Below are 21,087 nucleotides of genomic sequence, written 5' to 3'. Positions count from 1 at the left end.
GAGTAGGTGGTCTATAAGATGCTACAGACCACAGCCAACAGTGGTCTGACCACATGGTCTTTGTTTTCATCCGGTGAAACGTCGGGTGTCTCGGGCAGAGGCGTAGGCTGCTCGTGTGTTTTTCCAGCAGCCTTTACCCGGTGGTTTGTGTGATTTTTGTGTTTCTCCTGTAGGCTGCAAGAAGCCCGTGTCTGCATCGGAGAAGGAGATGGAGTGGGCACAGATGGCGTGTCACAGATGTCTGGTTTATCTGGGAGATCTGGGTAAGAACGACGTCGTCTTTCAGAGCAGCCTTCAGTACGTTAAAAAGATGGTGCCTGTGCAGTGCTGAGTCCATCGTCAGGCACCAGCCACAGTTGCTTGCAGGCACTGGTTTCCCTCTGACGTGTTTGTCGGTGACTGGTGTAAGCTGAAATCCTGAAACAACTGCTACAAATTGCAGAAGCTTTGGTTTTGGGCAAGTAGGTGAGGAGTTTGGTGTTGATACACAGCTGTGGCTGTGGAAGAATGGAAACCTTTGCTTTTATTTCTGTTGTTAAACCCAAAGCGGGCTGACTCCTCAGTTCAGGCTTGCCTTAGGGTTGCCTCATGGAGCCACTGCCATCAGCACGATGAAAATGGGATTTGTTAAGTGATGTCATGAATGAATCCAGCATGGAAGGCACTGCAAACCCTCAGGTTCTTGGTCGTTGTGTCTGGCTGCCTCTCACCCTTCCTGTAGCGAACGTGTCTATCCCACAGTCACGACCTGAACGTGTGGGAGCGATAAAACATGTAACTGGGTGAGAAACAGCTATTGGAAGTGTGGTGCGGGTCAGTGTGCTTGGCACGCAGCAGGCTGCAAGCTCTGGAAGCAGTTGTCGTTGTGGGTGAATCAGCCTAAAAATGACATTGCAAGTAAACGTCTCATGGGGGTAGCAAGAATGACTTACCTGACTGGTGGGAGAGGAACGTGTTCACCTCTTCACAACGCTTTCACCTAAGGTTTCCAAAATGCCTTCTGTTGTCAAAAAAAAAAAAAAAAAATCAGACTAGCCACAGGCAGGTATTTGATAAGGTCAGCTGACTCGCTTCAGATTTCACACTGTACTGTAGCAGAACATAGTGTGTTTGCAGTAGTGGAAAATGGAGCCCAGCTCTGCGTTGTTTCGAGGGTAAATGAATCAACACTCAACACGTGAAGGCGAAGAATTTCCTCCTGTTGCTTAATTGCTGCCCCAAGTGCTGAGGGATCTCCCCTTCGCACGGCAGGGGTTGCGGTGTGCGGAACACTTCCATAAAAGTGCTTTAAACAGGCCTGGAAAACTCTGTGTTTTGCCAGGAGCAGTTGTTTGTCGGTGGGTTCGTTGGCTTGGCCAGTATTTCCAGTTCCGTGGTGTGTTCAGTCCGCAGGGCAGCCGGGGAGGAGAGGCGCTGCCTTCGGGTTTGTGACGGGCGGCGTGTGGTTTTCTTCCAGCTCGCTATCAGAACGAACTGGCAGGTGTGGACACGGAGCTGCTGGCTGAGCGGTTTTACTATCAAGCCCTTTCTGTAGCACCACAAATTGGTGAGTGAGTTACCATGAGTTTTTAATTGTTAAAATCATGTTGCTGCCACCTGAAAACAATGCTCTGACGCCGCGCTTGTCAGATTTATATCCTGCCGCTGAGAGAGGAGCGGTTTTATCCTCTGGTTAAAATTACTTCCTTCTTTGAGAATCTCTTGCTGGCAAGCCAAAGAGAGGAGTTAAAGCAAAGGTGCTCTACACCACTGACCTTAACTTACTCACCTGATAACCTCTGAGAAGCTCAGACTTCCATAAATGTGGGAAAGTTGTGCTTGTCTGACAAAGGAAGATCCAGCTGTCCATCGCCAGGAGCAGAGCAGAGCATTATTGATCACCTCCCTCTTTACCCTTGCAAAAAAAATCTCCCACGCTGCTTTCTCCTTCAGAGGTGACGACCTTGTGAGAGCACGTTGTGGCAAGAGTTGTGGGCCTGTCTTGTCTTAAAAAGCGTGCAATTCCAGAAAAACGTTTTCTCTGTGCTGTCTTTACAGAGTTCTCGCTCAGTTGTTTGATAGGCTGATCCCAAGTACCAATAAGTGACAAAAATTTGTGTGGCACAGTGAGCTGGAACAGAACTCTTAAATGCTGATGATGTCTGTGTCAGGAGGAACAGAGAGTAAAGGCCATGGCATTATTAATCCAGAGGATGAGGCATTGTTTGCTCTGCTTTCTTACATAGATAGCTGGCAGGAAGGTGGGGAGGATGTAAAAGCCCTGTAAAACAGAGAAAAACCACAACTGGATGGCAGAAGGGTTGAGTAGTCCAGACCTTTGGACTGCAGCTCTACCACTGTTTGTGTCTCCTGGTTTCCCTCTGTTGTGGAAACGTAGTGGGAGGGGAAAGATCTGCTTTCTCACGGGGCTGTTGGAGAACTGTAGGTTCATTCCGTTGCCCCTCTCTTTCATGACAGGGATGCCCTTTAACCAGCTGGGGACGTTGGCAGGGAGCAAATACTACAACGTGGAAGCTACCTATTGCTACTTACGCTGGTGAGTGTCTTGGCTTCCTGGACGGAGAACCAGTGGGCTGTGGTTGCTGCTGGCAGGTTCTTTTCTCATCTACTTTGGACTTGGGACTGTTTTCAGCAGATGAGTTTCAGGGTTGGCGGAAGAGAGATGGGTTTATTTCACCCTTGAGCAAGACTGGGAATAAGAAGCAGCCTTGGTCAAACCAAACCATCGTGCTGGTCACTAAAATCCACACGCAGGGCTGCAGTGGGAGGGCAGGGTTTCATCTGAGCCCCTCTGCCTGTGCTAGAGAGCCAGGTTTGAAGGAGAGCAGACGTGCCGAGTTGAGACACCCCACATAGTGAGGTGGGTGGAATTCAGTTGTCTGGACACGGCCTTAAGGCACAAATTGGAAAAGGTGTGGAAACGTTGCAGATGGAGCCGTGGTGCGGTTTGAAGTGGGGTTTGCAGATATCAGTGGGAGTTGAGTAGCCCAGCATGTTCAAACAGAAGCACTGGGTCCCTGTCTTCATGCTCAGGTGCCTGAATAACTTTCTAGTGAATTAAAGCCATAAAATGTGAGCAGCCGTGTGGAAAAGTGACCTTTGATGTGTTCTATTTTGGCATCCCAGTATCCAGTCTGAAGTGTCCTTTGAAGGTGCCTATGGGAACCTGAAGCGGCTGTATGACAAAGCAGCCAAGATGTACCACCAGCTGAAGAAATGTGAAACCAGGAAGTTGTCTCCAAGCAAGAAACGGTAAGAGGGAAAAGAAAAGGAGAGGGATGTGGGCTGAGGGTTCACAGTGCCACCAGTGTCATTCTCGGGGTTGAGGGTAGTGTCTGTCTGGGATGTGGGAACTGGCAGATGGCTGATTCAAGGCAGTGACTGTTCCCAGAATTTGGAGCGCCCCGGTTTAGATCCCGTTCTTGATCTCTCAGCTCATAATTTCAGGAGAAAAGCTAGATGCTGGCCAGGTGTAGAGTTTGAGGTGAGAGATTTTCTCGCTGTCCCCTGGAGCTGGTGACTGTTCAAGAGGGACGAGGCATATTGGTGAAATGTAGAAGTGTAAAAGCTGTCTTTTTTTTTTTTTCTCCAGCTTTATTAGGATGTAGTTTTCATTCTGATTTACCTATTAATAGAGCTCCATGAGTCTAGCCCGTCACCTGCTTTACAGTGTTTTCTTCTCAACCTTTTCAGAGGCAAGGACATCAAGAGGCTGCTGGTGAGCTTTATGTACCTGCAGAGCCTTTTGCAGCCCAAGAGCAGGTAAGGTTACGGCAGGTTTGTATTTTCTGTTGATAGCTCACGGCAGCGGGCATTTGGAATTGGAAGAGACTGTTCCCTGTAGGATAACAGGGCCTGGGCTGAGGCTTCCTGCCAAAAAGGTCCAAGCCTTTAGTTTTCTAGTCTTGCAGGGAGAGCGAAGAAGATCTTCCAAGTGAGGCTGAAACACCAAAGGGTTAAATACTTTGTGACTCTGGCTGAATCAAGGCAGTAGCTGAGTGAGTGCTGAACTCCTGAGCCTCACAGCCCCTCTCTGTGCTGGACTGTGCCTTTGGTGTTTGGAAAGCTGTAACCAAACACCTTGCTCAAAGAAAGAAACAGCGTAACCTGCTCGTGTTGGAATAAATGGAAAGCTTTGTACAGCTGCGTGATTTTTTTAACATTTTTTTTTTCTTCCCCTTGGATTTTCTCTGTCTCTGCTGGGAGGTTTTCAGATAATTGTTAATGAACCTCTTACTGCTTGAAATAGAACAGGTGTTTTGGAGGGCTGATACACAGGCTACAGTTAAGCTTCTCATGGAATAGTTTAGCTCCGAAGGGACCTTCTAGGGATCTGGGCCTCCCCCAGTGTAGGGGGGAGGTGGATCTGTGAAGGCAGATTCAAATGTGAAATCGGGTGATGTTGCTCAGAGCCTCATCCAGTTGAGTTTTGAACCAGAGATTCCACACCTCTCTGGTCTCTCTTACAGTGTTTGACCACTTTCGCGGTGGAATTTGTTTGTTCCTTGCATCTAGTCTCATTTTCCTTGTCTGCAGCTTGTATCCATCACTTCACTTCCTTTTGCTGTGCACCAGTGAGAAGGGGCTTTCCCAGTGCTCTATAACCACCTGTTTGGCATCTGAAAATGAGATTTCCCCCCCTGAGCCTTCTCTCTTTCAGGCTGAACAAACTCCATCCTCTGCCTCTTCTCATACACCAGTGTTCTCTGTTCCCCTTGACAGTCCTCTGCTGGACCAAGTCCAGTTTGTCAGTGTCTTGTTGGTTGTTTTTTTTTTTGTACTGAGGACCTCAAGACTGGATGCACGATTCCAGATGCCATCTTTTGAGTGCCAAATAGAGAGGGATAATCGTTTTCCTCAACCTGCTGGCTGTACCCTTGCTCATGCAGCCCAGTATGGGATTAGCTTTCAAATATTGACTTATACCAGAGTGGAACTTCAAGGCTCGTTTAATATCTGCTTAACACATATTTAGCACATAAGAAAATTGCAAATAACTTCAGTTTCTCCAGCATGTTGCCCCCTGAAAAGGATTTGCTAAATGTTTTGCAGATGGGTTGATTTTGTAACTAGGAGACTCCCATAGCCCGTTACACTGAATGCTGCAGGCGCTTCCTTTGAAGTAGCCAAGAGCTGTAGAGGATTTGGAAATATTCTTAAAAGACTGCAAGTTAGAGCCATGGGAGGGGGAAAATTTGAGCCCCCAGTTAGTGCACTGCAGTGTCATCCTTTAACTGAGCAGCGGATCTGGAACTTTTGCTACTTTTAGCATTGAAGTGCCCCGTGTATCTTGATGACTACTGCCTGAGCTCCCAGGGAAAATGGAATATATTTTTCTGGTGACCCATGTCTGTGCAAGGAGGTGCTCTAGTTATTGTTTGTCTTGAGTTTAGCAGCTTTGGAGAGGAAAAAATCTGATTCACCTCACATGCTTCCCATAGCTGCCTGCCTGTTGCAGTATATTCCCTGGTGCTTCATCCTGTCTGGTGCTAAAGGATAACGTAGCTGCCAGTTCTGGTTCAGTTTCCATGCAGACACCGCCAGGACTTCGAGTCTTGAATAATAATTCTTGTTTATTTTTTCCTCTTGTTAAGCTCTCTGGATTCTGAGCTGACGTCTCTCTGCCAATCTGTGCTGGAGGATTTCAACCTGTGCTTGTTCTACCTGCCCTCTCCTCCTAATCTGAGTTCAACTAGCGAAGATGAAGAAGAGTATGAGAGCGGCTACTCCTTCCTTCCTGATCTCCTGGTCTTTCGCATGGTGATCATCTGCCTTATGAGCGTTCACAGCCTCAAGAGGGCAGGTAACCGTTTGGAAGTTAACGATTATCGTTCATCAGACCACTTAGGTGAAGATGTTATCTGAATTGGCATTCCTGTTTTGGACTAGTGGTCAGCCTCCTCCCCCTCATTACACTGTCTTGTTGCAGGTTCGAAGCAGTACAGTGCAGCCATTGCTTTCACACTGGCCCTCTTCTCCCACCTGATAAATCACGTCAATATTCGCCTGCAGGCAGAGCTAGAAGAAGGGGAAAATCCAGTCCCAGCTTTTCAGAGTGATGGCACAGGTAAGAGAACAGAGGCAGTATAGAGTCAGAATGGTTTGGGTTGGGAGGGACCTCACAGACCATCTAGTTCCAACCCCCCTGCCATGGGCAGGGACACCCTCCACTACACCAGGTTGCTCCAAGCCCCATCCAACCTGGCCTGGAACGCTGCCAGGGATGGGGCAGCCACAGCTTCTCTGGGCAACCTGTGCCAGTGCCTCACCACCCTCAGAGGGAAGAATTTCTTCCTTGGATCTCATTGAAATCTCCCCTCTTCCAGTTCAAAGCCATTGCCCCGTGTCCTGTCACTACACGCCCTTGTCCAAAGCCCCTCTCCAGCTTTCCTGTAGCCCCTTTAGGCACTGGGAGGTGCTGGAAGGTCTCCCCGGAGCCTTCTCTTCTCCAGGCTGAACAGCCCCAACTCTCTCAGCCTGTCTGCAGAGCAGAGGTGCTCCAGCCCTCGCATCATCTCCGTGGCCTCCTCTGGCCCCGCTCCAACAGCTCCGTGTCCTTCTGATGTTGGGGCCCCCAGAGCTGAAGGCAGCACTGCAGGGGGGTCTCAGGAGAGCAGAGCAGAGGGGCAGAATCCCCTCCCTCGCCCTGCTGCCAACGCTGCTCTGGGAGTAGCCCAGGACACGGTTGGCTTTCTGGGCTGCCAGCACACGGTGCTGGCTCATGTTGAGCTTCTCATCACCCAACACCCCAAGTCCTTCTCCTCGGGACTGCTCTTAATCCATTCTCTGCCCAGCCTGTCCTTGTGCTTGGCATTGCCCCGACCCATGTTCAGGACCTTGCACTTGGCTTTGTTGAACTTCATCAAGTTCTCTCAGGCCCACCTCTCCAGCCTGTCCAGTTCCCCCTGGATGCCATCCCTTCCCTCCAGTGTGTCCACAACACCACACAGTTGGTGTCATCTGCAAACTTGCTGAGGGTGCCCTCGATCCCACTGTCCATGTCACTGACAAAGATGTTAAACAGCACCGGCCCCAGTACCGACCCCTGAGGAACACCACTCGTCACTGGCCTCCACTTGGACGTTGAACTGTTGACCAAAACTCTTTTGAGTGCGACCATCCGGCCAATTCCTTATCCACCAAGTGGTCCATCCATCAAATCCATGTCTCTCCAGTTCAGAGACAAGGATGTCATGTGGGACAGTGTCAAATGCTTTGGACAAGTCCAGGTAGATGATGTCAGTTGCTCTTCCCTTATTCATCAACACTGTATCCCCGATGTAGAAGGCCACCAAATTAGTCAGGCGGGATTTGCCCTTAGTGAAGCCATGTTGGCTGTCACCAATCACCTCCTTATTTTCCCATGTGCCTTAGCATAGTTTCCAGGAGGATCTTTTCCGTGATCTTGCCGGGCACAGAGGTGAGACTGACTGGCCTGTAGTTCCCTGGGTCTTCCTTTTTGCCCTTTGTAAAAACGGGGGCTGTGTTTTCCCTTTTCCAGGCGGTGGGAACTTCACCGGATTGCCATGACTGCAGTGGGTTTTGACGCTGCCAGGGTGACATAGGGCTGCTGGAAGGGCTGTGAGCGTGTTGGTCAAGGGATTAGGTCAACTCAGTCTACTTAGAGGATGGAGTGGCTGGTTCATCAAGCTGACTGGCACATGCCCTTGCCCTGCCTGGTGGGTCAGTTGGGTCTCTGGACTGTAGAATGCTGGGGAAAAGATTTAAAATTCAGCTGTTTATGCTGATCCAGCAGCATTCAGCTCTGAGGCTGTCTGGTAATGGAGCAGCACGGCTTGGGCAGTAGGAATCCAGGCTTCCCAAGTCTTTCTGGGCACCTTGTAGAAAATGAGTCATTCTTCTAGGGTTGCCATTACTTCTTCTCTGGTTAAGGACACTTCACAGGAGTGATGGCTGAAATTTGCATTACTGGTTTCCCAGGCTCAGGGCTGCTGGCAGGCAGCTGGTGTGACACGTCAGGACTTTCTTAACTTGCGGTCTCGTTTTAAATGCCTGCAGATGACCAGGAGCCACGGGAGCCGTTGAACTCGATTGAGAAGGAAGCCGAAGCCGACTTGGCCAACCATCAGCCCAGCAAGGAACAACGGAAGAACGACTGCAAGAAAAGCAAGAAATACTCCCGCCTCTCCTGCTTGCGTCGCCGCCGTCACCCCCAGAACGTGGATGAGAGTGACCTGAGCGAGGGCTTTGACTCCGACTCCAGCCAGGGCTCCATAAAGGGCAGCGACGGCTCAGAAAGTGGCTCAGAGAAGAGTGACGAGGAAGCTGAAGCTGCTTTTGATGTGGAAACGGACTCTGACATGAACAGCCAAGAATCTCGGTCTGACTTGGAGGACATGGAGGATGAGCCGGGTGAGGAGGGAAGCAGCCAAGGCAAAAGCGGCCCCAAAGAGGCCTTAAAAAACTGTGTGGATGGCAGTGGGCTGGGGGACTCCAAGAGCCCCAGCATCTCTAAAATTGAGGCTCCGGATCCAGTGGTCAACGGGCCAGCGTCCCTGAGCGCTAACGACGCAAGCATAGCCAGTAATCTCCAGGCCATGTCCACCCAGCTGTTCCAGACCAAACGCTGCTTTCGCTTAGCTCCCACTTTCAGCAACATCCTTCTGAAACCCAGCAGCGAGCCGCCCATCCTGAAGGATGGAATGGAAAGCAAGCCGTGTGTCAACGGAGATCTGGAGAAGTCCAGCTTGGCAGAGCAAGGTGAGGATCAGCGACCTCGTTCAGAATATCTCTTGTCGCACTTCTGTTGTGAGAACTGCGAGCTGCAGCAGTCTGTTTGCTAAAATCCACCCTGTCTCATGGTGCAGGTTCTCTTCTGGCCAGGTTTGAAGGAGCAGGTTGCCCAAGTGCTGGGCAAGTCTTGTGTTGGGTGTTTCCTGAAGGAGCAGCTTTACTCTTACTGCCTGACATGCAGGAATATGTGCGCTGAGCGGAGGAAACACCTGCAGCCAGACAGGGTTATCTGTGTTGTGTTGAACATAGAGTCATAGAGTCATCTGGTTGGAAGAGACCCTCAGGATCATCGAGTCCAACCATTCATCCTGCACTGTCAGGGGCCCTAAACCATGTTCCTCAACACCAAATCCACATGTTTTTTTAAACACCTCCAGGGATGGGGACTCCACCACCTCCCTGGGCAGCCTGTTCCAATACTTCATAACCTTCTCTGTAAATAAATTTTTCGTGATATCCAACCTAAATTTCCCCTGGTGTAACTTGAGGCCATTCCCTCTTGCCCTGCTGTTCATAACGTGGGAGAAGAGACCGACCCCCATCTCCCTACAACTTCCTTTCAGGTGATTGTAGAGAGCAATAAGGTCCCCCCTGAGCCTCCTCTTCTCCAGACTGACCAGTCCCAGCTCCCTCAGCCGCTCCTCACAGGACAAGTTCTCCAAACCCTTCCCTAGAGCAGGCTGAATGCTGAGCTGCTGTGATAATACAGACGATAATTAAAAATTTGGACCATCTTTCTTTTTCCCCATGTGAAATCTCTGTAATCAGAGATTAAGAGCGCGTCTGGCGATGACGCTGCAGATGCAGTCCGGGAAGGTCTCCATGAGTAGTCATGTTACCAGCTCTGCAAAGCTCTCCTAGGAGCTGCTCTGTACGATGTGAGCCAGGTGCCTGCCAGAGGAGTTGAGGGCCTCATTCTGTGACCCCCTGAATGCTGCTCCGCTGCGTGCTCCGGGCTGGATCAGGCTGCGGATGCACAGCAGGTGGAGCTGCGATGTCTCTACTACCGTGCAGCTTACACAACGGAGTAATGTGCTGGGAAAAAAACAGCTTGGAAGGGAGATCTGATGCGCTACAGGGAGTTGTTTGTGTTTCAGATAAAACCACATGGGCCTGTTTGGTCTTGTTTGTCATCCCTCCCAGCTTCCCTGGAGCAAGGAAACATTTTTGCGTCGTGCTGCCACATTCAATGGGCTGCAGCACTGGCAGGAGCTGGGATTTGCAGGGGGAGTATTCCATCACGGTACTGGCTCCCGGCATTGCTTCAGAGCCACTTGGAAGAGATGGGGGTAAAGGAAGAAGCCAACAATTTTTGGTCTGTGTAACGTTTTCCTTCAGTGGGTTACACAGATGTTGCAGCTCCAGGGGTGTGTTTGAGTCGTGTGGCCGCGATACCTTTGCAGATGCAGAAAACGAGAGGTTGGATGAGGCAGTTTGAATGAATTAACCATGTGCTTTGGGCTCTCCTTGCCTCAGCTGTGCTGTTTCAAAAGTTGAGCTGTTTAATGATCTTAGCACTCTATCAAGGATGGTATCTGAATAAATTCCTTCATCCCTTTTGATTCTGCGGGTTTATTGAACAATAATTGCAGTGCTAATAGGCAGAAATGACCATGTAATTAAAATAAGGGACTGTAGCAAAATGTACCTCTGATTCCCAGCTAGCTGCTCCCTTGATCTCAGGTATTTTCCTCGGCAGTGGCTTTGAGATCCTCAGGTCTGTAGAACTACAAGATTGCAAAGCGTATTCAATATTTAAATATTCGATATTTAGTGAGTGTCTCAGAGGCTGCTGCAGGGGTTAAGGCGTTTGCCAAACTTCTACAAGGAGATTTCAGCAGTCTTCTCCCAACGAAAATTTTTTACCATGAGAGTTGTAAAACGCTGGAACAGGTTGCCCAGAGAGGTGGTGGATGCTCCATCCCTGGAGACGTTCAAGGTCAGGTTGGACGAGGCCCTGAGCAACCTGATCTAGTTGGAGATATCCCTGTTCCTTGCAGGGGGGTTGGACTAGATGGCCTTTGAAGGTCCCTTCCAGCCCTGACCATTCTATGATTCTATGATGATTCTATGAACAAAGAAGAAAACGTGGCAGTGATCTGCTCTTACCAACAGCACAGGGACAGGGAACTGGTTTTGTGAGGATGTGTGGAGGCACTGAGAAGTTCAGCTCAACTCTTACCAGCCCAGTGCTGCTCTCATACCAGCAGGGCTTGGCTTCTCAAGGGGTTTAATGCCTGCCATCCTGCTTTTCCCTCCGTTTTCCAGATGATACGTCTGACTCTGAGGAAAGCATTTCAAGTAACAAATCCTGCAGGAATGAGCGATCCCTTCAGGAGAAGCTAGAGATTGTGACCAACGAAGGGCTGCTTCTCACTGTCAAGGTGTTCCTGGACTGGCTGAGGACGAACACAGACCTCATCATCATGTGTGCTCAGGTAGGAGCTGCGCTCGGTGTTGGGTCCAAGGCTACGTCTGTTCAGTTCCCCTGGGCTGGGATGCCAAGGGCATGTTGAAACTGGTGTCCCAGTCCTGGACAGAAGGTGATGTTAAATACCCCACCAGCTGAATTAATTCTTGACCTAAGAAATGTAGTGAAGTTTCCTCTTCATAAAGCATTCTGGGGTCTGTGAAAGATGTTAGAAAGCCCAAGCGGCTCGGTTACTGCCTACATCTGTCTTGATGTTTTCTGTGGCCTTTTGTGTCTTGTTCCTGCAGAGCTCTCAGAGCCTGTGGAACAGGCTGTCTGTGCTCCTGAACCTTCTGCCTTCTGCTGCAAACCTGCAGGAATCAGGTACTGGAGAAGGAAATGGCAATGTCATGTTTCAGCAATCACTAGTCACCAGTGATTTCCAGGGGGTGTGATAGATCCCGGGGCGAGAGGTTTGCCAGTAGCAGTTTGCTTGTAAGCACAATGGGAAGCAGCATCGTGCTCGTGTTGGTTTTGTGTTTAAACACTTTTCCAGTTAAATGTTTTAGCTCTGTTAATGGGCTGTATATGGCTGGTGATACACTGAAACACTCACACCTGTGCGTGAAGTCTTTGCCTGGGCAGCATGATTGGAATTAACTGTCAAGACCATGAGTAAGAGTATGATTTTCGTCATGGCAATCATGGAAACTAGTTTTGAACCTCCAAATGCTCTTGATGTGCCCTGGACCTCAGCCTAAAGATCCCCATGGCTCATGAGCAGCGTAGTTCAAACAGGGATGCTTGTCTGTTGGAATGATTGGGAAAGCTAACCCCCCAAACGACAGTTTTTCTGAAGTGATGTGCCTCAGCAGGTTGTTTGGGGCAGTTACTCTTCATATTGTGGGTGGCCTTTTTGTTCCTCCCTCAACACATGCTCACAGTAAAAGTGTAATTCAAAGCCTCTCGTTGCAGATTGTGTGCCTTAAAGAAGTTTTCCTCTTTGTCCCCACATGGGTTGTGGAAGTCACCACGTATTCCTGTGCTTCCCCTCCCTCCTCTCCAGGGCTGGCCCTGTGTAACGAAGTCAAGGACGTTCTGAGTGGTGCTGAGCTCCCAGACCTGAAAGCCAACTTGCTGCTCCCGGAAGATGTGGCCCTGCGAAACCTTCCTCCTCTCAAAAATGCACACAAGAGGTTTAACTTTGAGCAGGACCGGCCCATTTTCTCAGCAGTGGAGGAGGTGAGGCAGGATAAATCCTGACTCTTGGCACAAACTGCATCTCCCTTTCTGGAATTGCACCCTGTCTTCGCTGTGCAGATGACGTTTTCTCTGGCCTAAAAAGACCCCAGACTGATTCAAACTGTTGAGTCTGAGATGGGTTCATGTTATTGGTGGTTGCTGCAGTCATCTGTCTGTCCAAAAATCAGTGTTCAAGAAATTGCCCTCCCTTCCCTGCCAGAGTCATGACGCACAGACACATTTTGACAGCTTTGCTGCTCGAAGTCTCCTGGTCTCCCTGTCTGGGCAGAAGAGTTGTCTCTGCCCTGCCTTGAGTGAAGGGGGTTTGGTTGGAGCTGCAGGATACTTCCTGTGATCCTTCTCTAGTAAATGCCAAAGTCAGTGAAATCTCACTTCATGTGGCGCCCTGTCCCCTGGTAGAGCACAAAGGGCCGAGGTGATTGTCTCTGGGTGGGGGAGGTGTGCAGAAAAAGGCATCGTTCTTCTCCTGCTTGCCTTGCTAGAGCAATCTGCTTCCTTTGGAGCGGGGAATCCATTCACATCTTCTGCCTCCGTGCGAGGGCACTGCTCTGACACACGAGGTGGGACCCGTGTTGGTGAAATCACAGTCCTGAGACAGGCTGAGGTCTTGAGTGTCATCCCAAGCTGCTGGGGCAGCAAGTGCAGCAATCTCCCGTCCCACACGCGCTCACCGTTCGCTGCCTTCGCTCAGCAGCCCAGCCAAGAGTAGTGCTGGCCCCAGAACCAGATACACATCGGAGTTTTGTTTGATTCCTTTTCCCAGCACTGAGGGCTTGAGCAGAGATTTATGGGGCAGAGCTTTTCCGAGGTTTTCTTGAGTTTGGGAAGTCCAGACTGCAAGCACTTCTGAGCTTTCTGGCCAACTGGCTTTCCTAAGGTTTCTGCCTTCAGAAGCACGTTTCCATCAGAAATGTTTCCTTTGGGTGTTTTTTTCATAGCAGTTTCTGTCTTTTCCAAAAGAGGGTTGGAGCTGGCTCAGGGAGCCAGCCCCACAAGCCCCGTGGGGAGACGTGGCTGGTGATTGCCTCTCTGCTTCTTTGCAGTCTGTTGTTCGAATTTGCTGCATTCGGAGCTTCGGTCACTTCATTACCCACTTGCAAGGCAGCATCCTGCAGTTCAACTCCGAGCTCGGGATCTTCATCAGCATAGCACAGTCGGAGCAAGACAACCTGCTGCACCAAGCCCAAGCCCAGTTTCACATGGTGAGTTGACAGAGGTGGGCTAATTCTCTGTACTTGGCACAATTTCCTGTAGATCACAGATCTTTGGTGGGAGTTTTGCTCCTTAAAGCTCCTCGAGTGTCCCCTTTTCATCCTGTTTCTGGAAGCGTGTGCTAGTGTCAGCTTGTGTGCTTTCTGCTAACTGATCTGGAAGTTTGTTTTTGTAACTAGGCTGCAGAGGAAGCTCGTCGGAACAGGCTAATGAGAGATATGGCTCAGCTTCGGCTGCAGGTGAGAGATGCTGGTTCCAGCACCATCCTGAAAGCTGGCAGGGTAGTGGCTGAAATGTCTGAAACTAGGAAGGGAAGGGGGAGCTCTCTGCCCCCATCCCGCACAGAGGCAGTAAGTCTGTTCTGCAAAGACAGAACTGTAGGATATCTCGAGTTGGAAGGGACCCATAAGGGTTATCGAATCCAACTCCCTGCTCCTTTCAGGGCTACCTGAAACTAAACCATATCCCTGAGAGCACAGTCCAGACGTGCCTGGAACTCTGACAGTGTGGTGCCGTGACCACTTTCAGTGACCGACCACCCTCTCAGTGAAGAACCTTTTCCTAACGGCCAGTCTGCACTTGCCCTGACGCAGCTTCATTCCATTTCCTCATGTCCTGTTGTTGGTCACCAGAGAGAGGAGATCAGCACCTCCCCATCAGCTGCCTCTCTCGAGCAAGCTGTAGACTGCGATGAGGTCCCCCTCAGCCTTCTCTTCTCCAAGCTGAACATGCCAAATGACATCAGCTGCTCCTCATAAGTCTTGCCCTCTAGACCTTTCACCACCCTGGTCCCCCTCCTCTGGACACACTGACAGTTCAATGTCCGTATGTTGAGGTGCCCAAACGTGCACACAGGCAGAGCTGCTGCTGTGTGGAGTGGGACAGTCGCCTCCCTCTGCCCCACTGGCTGCATCCAGCCCTCTGCTCCGTGTCCTGGGAGGCTGGAGGGGCCTGAGGGAGCTTTGCAGGATGAGTCTTGCCCTGTTTGATTGTTTGTTTCAGCATTAATGTGAAGCAAGTGCCTCTGCCTGTGTTTTTTCAGCTGGAGGTTTCTCAGCTGGAGGGAAGTCTCCAGCAGCCCAAAGCGCAGTCAGCCATGTCTCCGTATCTCGTCCCGGACACCCAGGCCCTCTGCCAGCACCTGGCTGTTGTCAAGCAGCTGGCGACCAGCGGGAGGTTCATCATCATCATCCCCCGAACAGGTACGGAGACTCCACGTCAGGTAACTGAGGTCGCCTTCCCCTCGTGCCCTCCTTGCTGGGAATCGAGTGCTGTGGGCTGTGGGCCGCGGTGGTGGCTTTCTCTTTGACTGCTCTTGTCCTTTCCTTTGGCTGGAGCAGCTGAAACACCCTTCCCACGTGTCACTTTTGGGGCCTGTGTTGTGTGTGGCCCATGCTCAGAAGCTGACATAGCGTATGGAAGAACAGATGGAGAGAGGGAGGCTCTGTCCACCCTCCGCATCGTCTGCTGCCGTGCACCAGAGACACATCAGTGGGATGAGGAATTCTTGACACAGCTGGTTTGCAGAGGTAGACCTGTAAGCCAGATGTATTTTGCTTCTCTTTTTTTCCAGTGATTGATGGCTTAGACTTCCTGAAAAAGGAGAACGCAGGTGCCCGGGACAGCATCCGGTATCTGGAGGCAGAATTTAAAAAGGGAAACAGGTGAGAGTGGGGGAGCGATGCGCTTCGCCCTTCCTGTTGGAATGGGTGTATTTTTGGGGAGGGAGAAGTTGCCAGTGGTGGGAGAAGGCTCTGCATCCCTTGGAGCAGAGTGAGGAGTGGGCCAAGGGAAAGCCAGGTGGGAGAAGATGCCAACGGTGGGAGCAGGCTGTGCATCCCTTGGAGTGGAGTGAGGAGTGGGCCAAGGGAAAGCCAGGGCTCAGGAGTGCACCTGGGGAGAGGGAATCATAGAATCATAGAATGGTTTGGGTTGGAAGGGACCTCAAAGATCATCCAGTTCCAACCCCCCTGCCATGGGCAGGGAAATCCTCCACTACACCAGGTTGCCCAAAGCCTCATCCAACCTGGCCTTGAACACCTCCAGGGATGGGGCAGCCACAGCTTCTCTGGGCAACCTGGTCCAGTACCTCACCACCCTCAATGTAAAGAATTTCTTTCTTATATCTAACCTAAATCTGCCCTCTTTCAGTTTAAATCCATTGCCCCTTGTCCTATCACTACACACCCTTGTAAATAGTCCCTCTCCAGCTTTCCTGTAGGCCCCCTTTAGGTACTGGAAAGCTGCTATAAGATCACACTGGAGCCTTCTCTTCTCCAGGCTGAACAGCCCCAACTCTCTCAGCCTGTCTTCATAGCAGAGGTGCTCCAGCCCTCGGATCAACTTCGTGGCCTCCTCTGGACTTGTTCCTGTAGCTCCATGTCCTTCTTGTGCTGGGGACTCCAAAGCTGAACACAGTATTCTCATGAGAGCAGAGCAGAGGGGCAGAATCCCCTCCCTCGCCCTGCTGCCCACGCTGCTCTGGATGCAGCCCAGGACAGGGTTGGCTCTCTGGGCTGCCAGCACACGGTGCCAGCTCGTGTTGAGCTTCTCATCAACCAGCACTCCCAAGTCCTTGTGCCTGTCCTTGTGCTTGGGATTGCCCCGACCCACGTGCAGGACCTTGCACTTGGCCTTGTTGAACTTCATGGGGTTCTCACAGGCCCACCTCTCCAGCCTGTCAAGGTCCCTCTGGATGCCATCCCTAAGGTGGTGAGGTAACAGGTTCAGCAGCTGGTTCTCCACGTGCACTTATAGTTGCATCTCTGTTGGTGTGTGAAACTGAGCGGCACCTGTTACTGATGCACTGGGAGCACTGGAAGAGCCGTACTGTGCTACTGGCCGGGTTAGCTGTCGGACACACAGCTGTGCTTCTGTGAAGACAAACTGCATCTTCAAGGCCTGTGTCAGGGCTGGTGGGCTTTGAACCACTCGCGGTGGTGCGAACCACACGCAGCCGCAGCGATGAGGCGGGAGGTGATGGAAGGGATTCCGCAGGGCATTCCTTGGGCAGGCCTTCGGAGTTCTGGTTGATAAAATCCGGCGTTACCAAAGGGTCCTGCAGCACCCAATGGTGGTGTAGGGCGCTGACCTCAGTCCGTGTGACGGTCTCGGTGTGAGCTCAGTGACTCTCGTCTTTCCTCAGGTACATCCGTTGCCAGAAAGATGTTGGGAAGAGCTTTGAGAGGCACAAATTGAAGAGACAAGACTTGGATGCCTGGTAAGATGAGAACGTCTGGAGGTGTCTGGGTCTGATCCCAGCAGGCAGGTGGCTTTGGGGAGCGGTAGCCCTGGCACCCGTCGTGCAGCTTGCTTGGTTTGGTGCTCTGTGAGTAATTATAAAATCCTCTAGAGAGTGTTTGGGCATCCCTCTGCGCGTCTTGCGTAGCACCAAACCCTCAGTGCGGAGAAGGGTGTCGGAAAAGCCCTCAACAGGCACCAGAGAAACAGTCCTGCTTGCCACGTGTCCTGAGCACACAGGAAACTGTTCACACAGACAAACTTCCCTCTGTTTCTCTTCTCTTTCGTCTGTCTGGCAGGAATCTCTATAAAATCCTGGACAGCTGCAAACAGCTGACAGTCCCCCAGGGAAGCGGAGAGGACGACACCACGGGAATGGTCACCATCGTCACGGGCTTCCAGCTGGAGGACCCGAGCACGTTCTCAGCACCCATGCAGGTCAGTGGCCCTTTGGCTGAGCTGAGCCTTTCTGCTTCCCAGCAAGATGAAAATCCGATTGATTGGCAAGAGATATTTTTTTTTTTTTTTCCCATGTTTTCTGCCTTGGTTAATAACTGTTGTGGATTTCCCAAATTTCATTTAGAAGCCATGATTCCTGTTTCCTTAAAGGCCCCTTGATTTTGTAGTGCAAAGTATCCTGGGGGAGAAGCAATTTGCATGTCTGGGCAGACCTGGTGCCAGAGCAACTTTAGCATGAAGGAGAATTGAACCTTTTTAGCCAGGACAGGCTCTGGTGAGACTCTCCAAGTTGTGAAGGGCAAGAGAAAAATAACCTGGTTTTGTCTCTGCTTGCTTGCAGTCTGCCATCCAGGCAGCCACCAACGCCAGCGTAGAAATCAAAAACATCCTGGAGTTCTACAAGCAGTGGAAGGAGATGGGCTGATGTTCAGAAAGGCATCGGGTTGGTGTACCTTTCTCTCCCCCTCTCGGAACGTGCAGCGTCTGAACGAAGGAAACAAAAATCCAGGCGACACTTAGACACGAAGAAGCAGCAGCAACAACGACAAAAATACCTACCAGAAAAAAAAAAAAAAAAATATAAAAAAAAAAAAAAATCCAATTTGGGCACGCACACAGACACCCTCCACCTGCATCCCGAGCAGACGGCTGTACATCTCCGACGGCGCCAACTGCTCGGAGAAGAGAGAGGCACCTCGGCGCGGCCGGGGCAGAGCTCTGCCCTTCTCCCAGTCGGCAGAGATGGGCGAGAGACGGGCAGTCGGTCATTCCCTCCTCATTCCTCCCCGAAGCTTGCTTGGGCATCGGAATATCCGCGGTGGGCAGGCGGCTTCCGAAGCGTGGACTTCAGTGAATCCAAACCAGCGCAGCAGGAACGGAGCCCTCCCAGCTCGGGAAGGAAGATCCAAAGAGTGTTTAGCTCTCGTTTGGCAATCTGGTGACAGGAAAGCAGATAGTCTTTTCTTCCCCCCCGACTTTGAATTAATTATTTTTCAAGTTTTTTTTTTCTTTTTAATTCTTAGGTTTTATATATATAAATAATATTAAAAAAAAAAAAGGAGTTCCTTTGGGGTTCTGGATACTCTTCCAATGTCAGAGAGAAAAGGAAACAATTATGCTATTTAAAAGGGGGGGAAAGCTCTTAATATAATTTTTTTTTTTCTTTGAACAAGCATATTTATTTCCTTTCCCTGTCCCCCATGGAGCGGGGCTCAGTGCAAAGGGCGAGAGCAGTCTGAAGCGCCGCGGTGGGCTTTGGTGCACGTTCCTGCTCTCCTCAAGCTGATGCTTCATGAGCAACAAGAGCTTGGCCTGGCTGCTCGAGGGGGGTGGAAAGGGCTCTGTCCCTCCTTCCCCACTTCTTTGCTTCCAGCGTGAGACCTTGGAGGAAAGGAGTGGAATCCAGCGGAGTTGTGGGATTTAAACACCGATAAGGCTCAACCACTTGGCTCGAATGCTGCGGCCCTGGGATGGAGCAGACACCTCTGAAGGACCCAGTGCCTCCTCTTTTCTTTCTTTTTTGCTTTTCCTTTTCTTCCCCCTGCGGAGTCTTGCAGTGAGATGTGGAGGAGGAAAGAGGATCTCAAAGCCATTATCTCTTCTGCCAGTTCTTCTGACCACTGCTGCTATGCCATGCTAGAGAGGGTGGCAGAACTTGGGTGTGCTCATCCCCCTCCTCACATCCCTCCAGCGCGGGCGAAGGACTGAGCTCACGTACCGTTCAATGCTTTCAGCATCCCAGAAAAAAGGGATGATGCTACCTGGATGGATGCTGGAAGAGCTAATTCCCCGTGTGACCTGTGAGGAACCTTTCGGACCTCCATCCTGACAGCGTCTCAAGCAACCTGTGTCTGACATCCTGTCACATGCTGATGGTTGGAAATGAAGAAATGGGTTGCTCCCAGGACAGCAGAGCAGTGGGAGAAAGGCCGAGCGGCTTCTGTGCACTTCATCTGTGTCAACGTCCTCCAGAAACAGATGTCTCCATCCACATGGACTGACAGCAGCTATGCAAGTAAAAACCACTCGTCTTCTACGTTGGCGTGTTTTTGTCACCTGGGTCAGCCAGAAGCCGCTATGAAAGGGGCATGACGTGGAAAGACAAGGAACGTGCTCCAACCTGCGCGGACTTCCTAGCACGACGCGTTGTGCTGGAGCGGCAGGATGTTCCTTGTTTTCAGGTAAAAACTCAAATAACCAGCACAAGTCCCGGAGGATTCATTTATTATTTCAGTTCCTTTGCAGCGTGCAGCACAGCAGAGAGGAAATGCTGAGCGCCGCAGCTGGAGCTGGTCCTACGAGGTCCATCCCCTGTGATCCGGAAGGCGGGTGGAGCGGCAGGGTTTCCCTACAGGTTTTTCTTTTTGCAGCCTCTCCTGAAAGGCGTGGTGCTTCTCCAGGCTCAGCCAAGGAACCACAAGCAGAGCAGCAGGTCAAAGTCTCTGGCTGATCTTGGGTGCTCTGAGGGATCTCGGATGGGCTCGTCAGTCGCTCCTTCCTCCGGTGCTACCGGTGGTTTTATTCGAAGCCGTTGGTTTGCCTGGCTTGTTAGTTTTGTTCCATGGGGTGGGCAAAGAGAATCACCTTGAGGGACTTGTCCTTCAGAGCATGAGCCAGAGCAGCGTGGTGGAGAGCGCAGTCACCTCTCCTGCCGCTCCATCGACTCGGAGAGCACTGTGCGGTCACGGGGAAATCCACTCCGGACTCGGTGGGAGCCCGGCTGGCTGGGACGGAGAGCTGAGGGACTGCTTTTTTTCTTTTCTTGCTGCTTAAGAAACATCATCCTCCTTATTGCAAAGCACATCAGAAGGGTCTGCAGCTCCCTTCGGGAGCTCTGCTCGAGCTGCAGCCTGCGGTCGCGGTCCCGGAGGACCCACGTGTCGTTCCCTCTGGCTGCGCAGCGCGAAGCGCCCGCGTGGTTGGTGAGGAACAGGGCGTTGCTTGGCTGGGATGGGCATAGCGAGGAGCTGGAGGGTTCCTCAGCTTCGCTCTGGGCCACGGCTGGGCTTGGAGGGCAGGAAAGAGGAAAATGAAAAATAAAGCAGCAACCAAGGAGGAAAGCGTGTCGTGCTGACCGCGAGTGCCCGTTCTGCGCTCGCTGGGTGCTGTGGGCACGGGGCAGCGGGTGAGGCTGGTGCTGCCACTGAGCAGGGTGGGAGCAGGGGGTCCCAGCCCAGAGCAGAATGGGCTGCCACGGTCCAGCTGTGCCCTGAGTCAGGCGATGGCTTGTTTGGGCTGGACACAGAAGGCAGTTGAAGAACAAAAGTAAAGAAACTCGACGCTTCAGTAACCAGACGTTGTTGCTGAGTTGCGGTGAGTCCTCGGAGGGGCCCGGTGGCAAAATCAGAGGGCTGCTTTTTGTGCCCCGCTCTCCTGAGGGGTGGTTTTGGTATTATCCTGAAGTTTTGCACAGCTGGAGAGGAGGAGAAGGCCGTAGTCGCCCTTCGGTGGGGAATCTTAACTGCCCAGTGGCACCTTTCAGTACCTCTTCCGTCGTACCTGCGGGCTGAGTGGGGAGCGATGGGCACCGGAAAGATCCCTGTGCCACCCCGCGTCCTCTCCAGAACATGCAGCTCTGGTTGAGGACCTGATGGAATTATTTTTTTTTGGTACACGAAGCTGAAAAAGTGGCGGACAAAGCTGCGGAACAGCGTGAGTGCAGAGCAGCCTCAGGGAAGGCGGCAGTCCGTGTCTTCCGGCAGGCGTTGCCTTCTCGGGGAGGCTGGACTTGATGTGTTTAGGATTGGGGG

At 51.4% G+C, this 21,087-nt stretch overlaps 1 protein-coding gene across 4 annotated transcripts in view; it reads left to right on the top strand.

The window, feature by feature from the left end:
• Positions 1 to 18,417, top strand: part of SMG5 (SMG5 nonsense mediated mRNA decay factor) — a 32,519-nt gene extending 14,102 nt beyond the window's left edge. The window contains exons 5-23 of one of the 4 annotated variants that reach the window (XM_086628315.1): positions 174 to 263; positions 1,457 to 1,546; positions 2,458 to 2,536; positions 3,127 to 3,252; positions 3,694 to 3,762; positions 5,595 to 5,803; positions 5,930 to 6,067; positions 8,020 to 8,414; positions 8,460 to 8,721; positions 11,023 to 11,192; positions 11,473 to 11,548; positions 12,231 to 12,406; positions 13,471 to 13,629; positions 13,819 to 13,878; positions 14,682 to 14,841; positions 15,213 to 15,303; positions 16,785 to 16,859; positions 17,179 to 17,317; positions 17,679 to 18,417. In XM_086628315.1, coding sequence (XP_086484441.1) covers positions 174 to 263; positions 1,457 to 1,546; positions 2,458 to 2,536; positions 3,127 to 3,252; positions 3,694 to 3,762; positions 5,595 to 5,803; positions 5,930 to 6,067; positions 8,020 to 8,414; positions 8,460 to 8,721; positions 11,023 to 11,192; positions 11,473 to 11,548; positions 12,231 to 12,406; positions 13,471 to 13,629; positions 13,819 to 13,878; positions 14,682 to 14,841; positions 15,213 to 15,303; positions 16,785 to 16,859; positions 17,179 to 17,317; positions 17,679 to 17,762 — 2,648 coding nt within the window. In that variant the 3' untranslated portion in view covers positions 17,763 to 18,417. Of the gene's footprint in view, positions 1 to 173; positions 264 to 1,456; positions 1,547 to 2,457; positions 2,537 to 3,126; positions 3,253 to 3,693; positions 3,763 to 5,594; positions 5,804 to 5,929; positions 6,068 to 8,019; positions 8,722 to 11,022; positions 11,193 to 11,472; positions 11,549 to 12,230; positions 12,407 to 13,470; positions 13,630 to 13,818; positions 13,879 to 14,681; positions 14,842 to 15,212; positions 15,304 to 16,784; positions 16,860 to 17,178; positions 17,318 to 17,678 lie in introns of all 4 variants that reach the window. The other 3 variants (XM_086628316.1, XM_086628317.1, XM_086628314.1) reach the window with 3 other exon arrangements.
• The last annotated feature ends 2,670 nt before the right edge of the window (positions 18,418 to 21,087 follow it).

Source organism: Tauraco erythrolophus, chromosome 30 (assembly GCF_009769465.1).
Source record: "Tauraco erythrolophus isolate bTauEry1 chromosome 30, bTauEry1.pri, whole genome shotgun sequence".
In the NCBI taxonomy this organism is placed as follows: Eukaryota; Metazoa; Chordata; class Aves; order Musophagiformes; family Musophagidae; genus Tauraco; species Tauraco erythrolophus.
The sequence above is the reverse complement of the archived record's forward strand: the minus strand, read 5'-3'. Positions and strand labels throughout refer to the sequence as shown.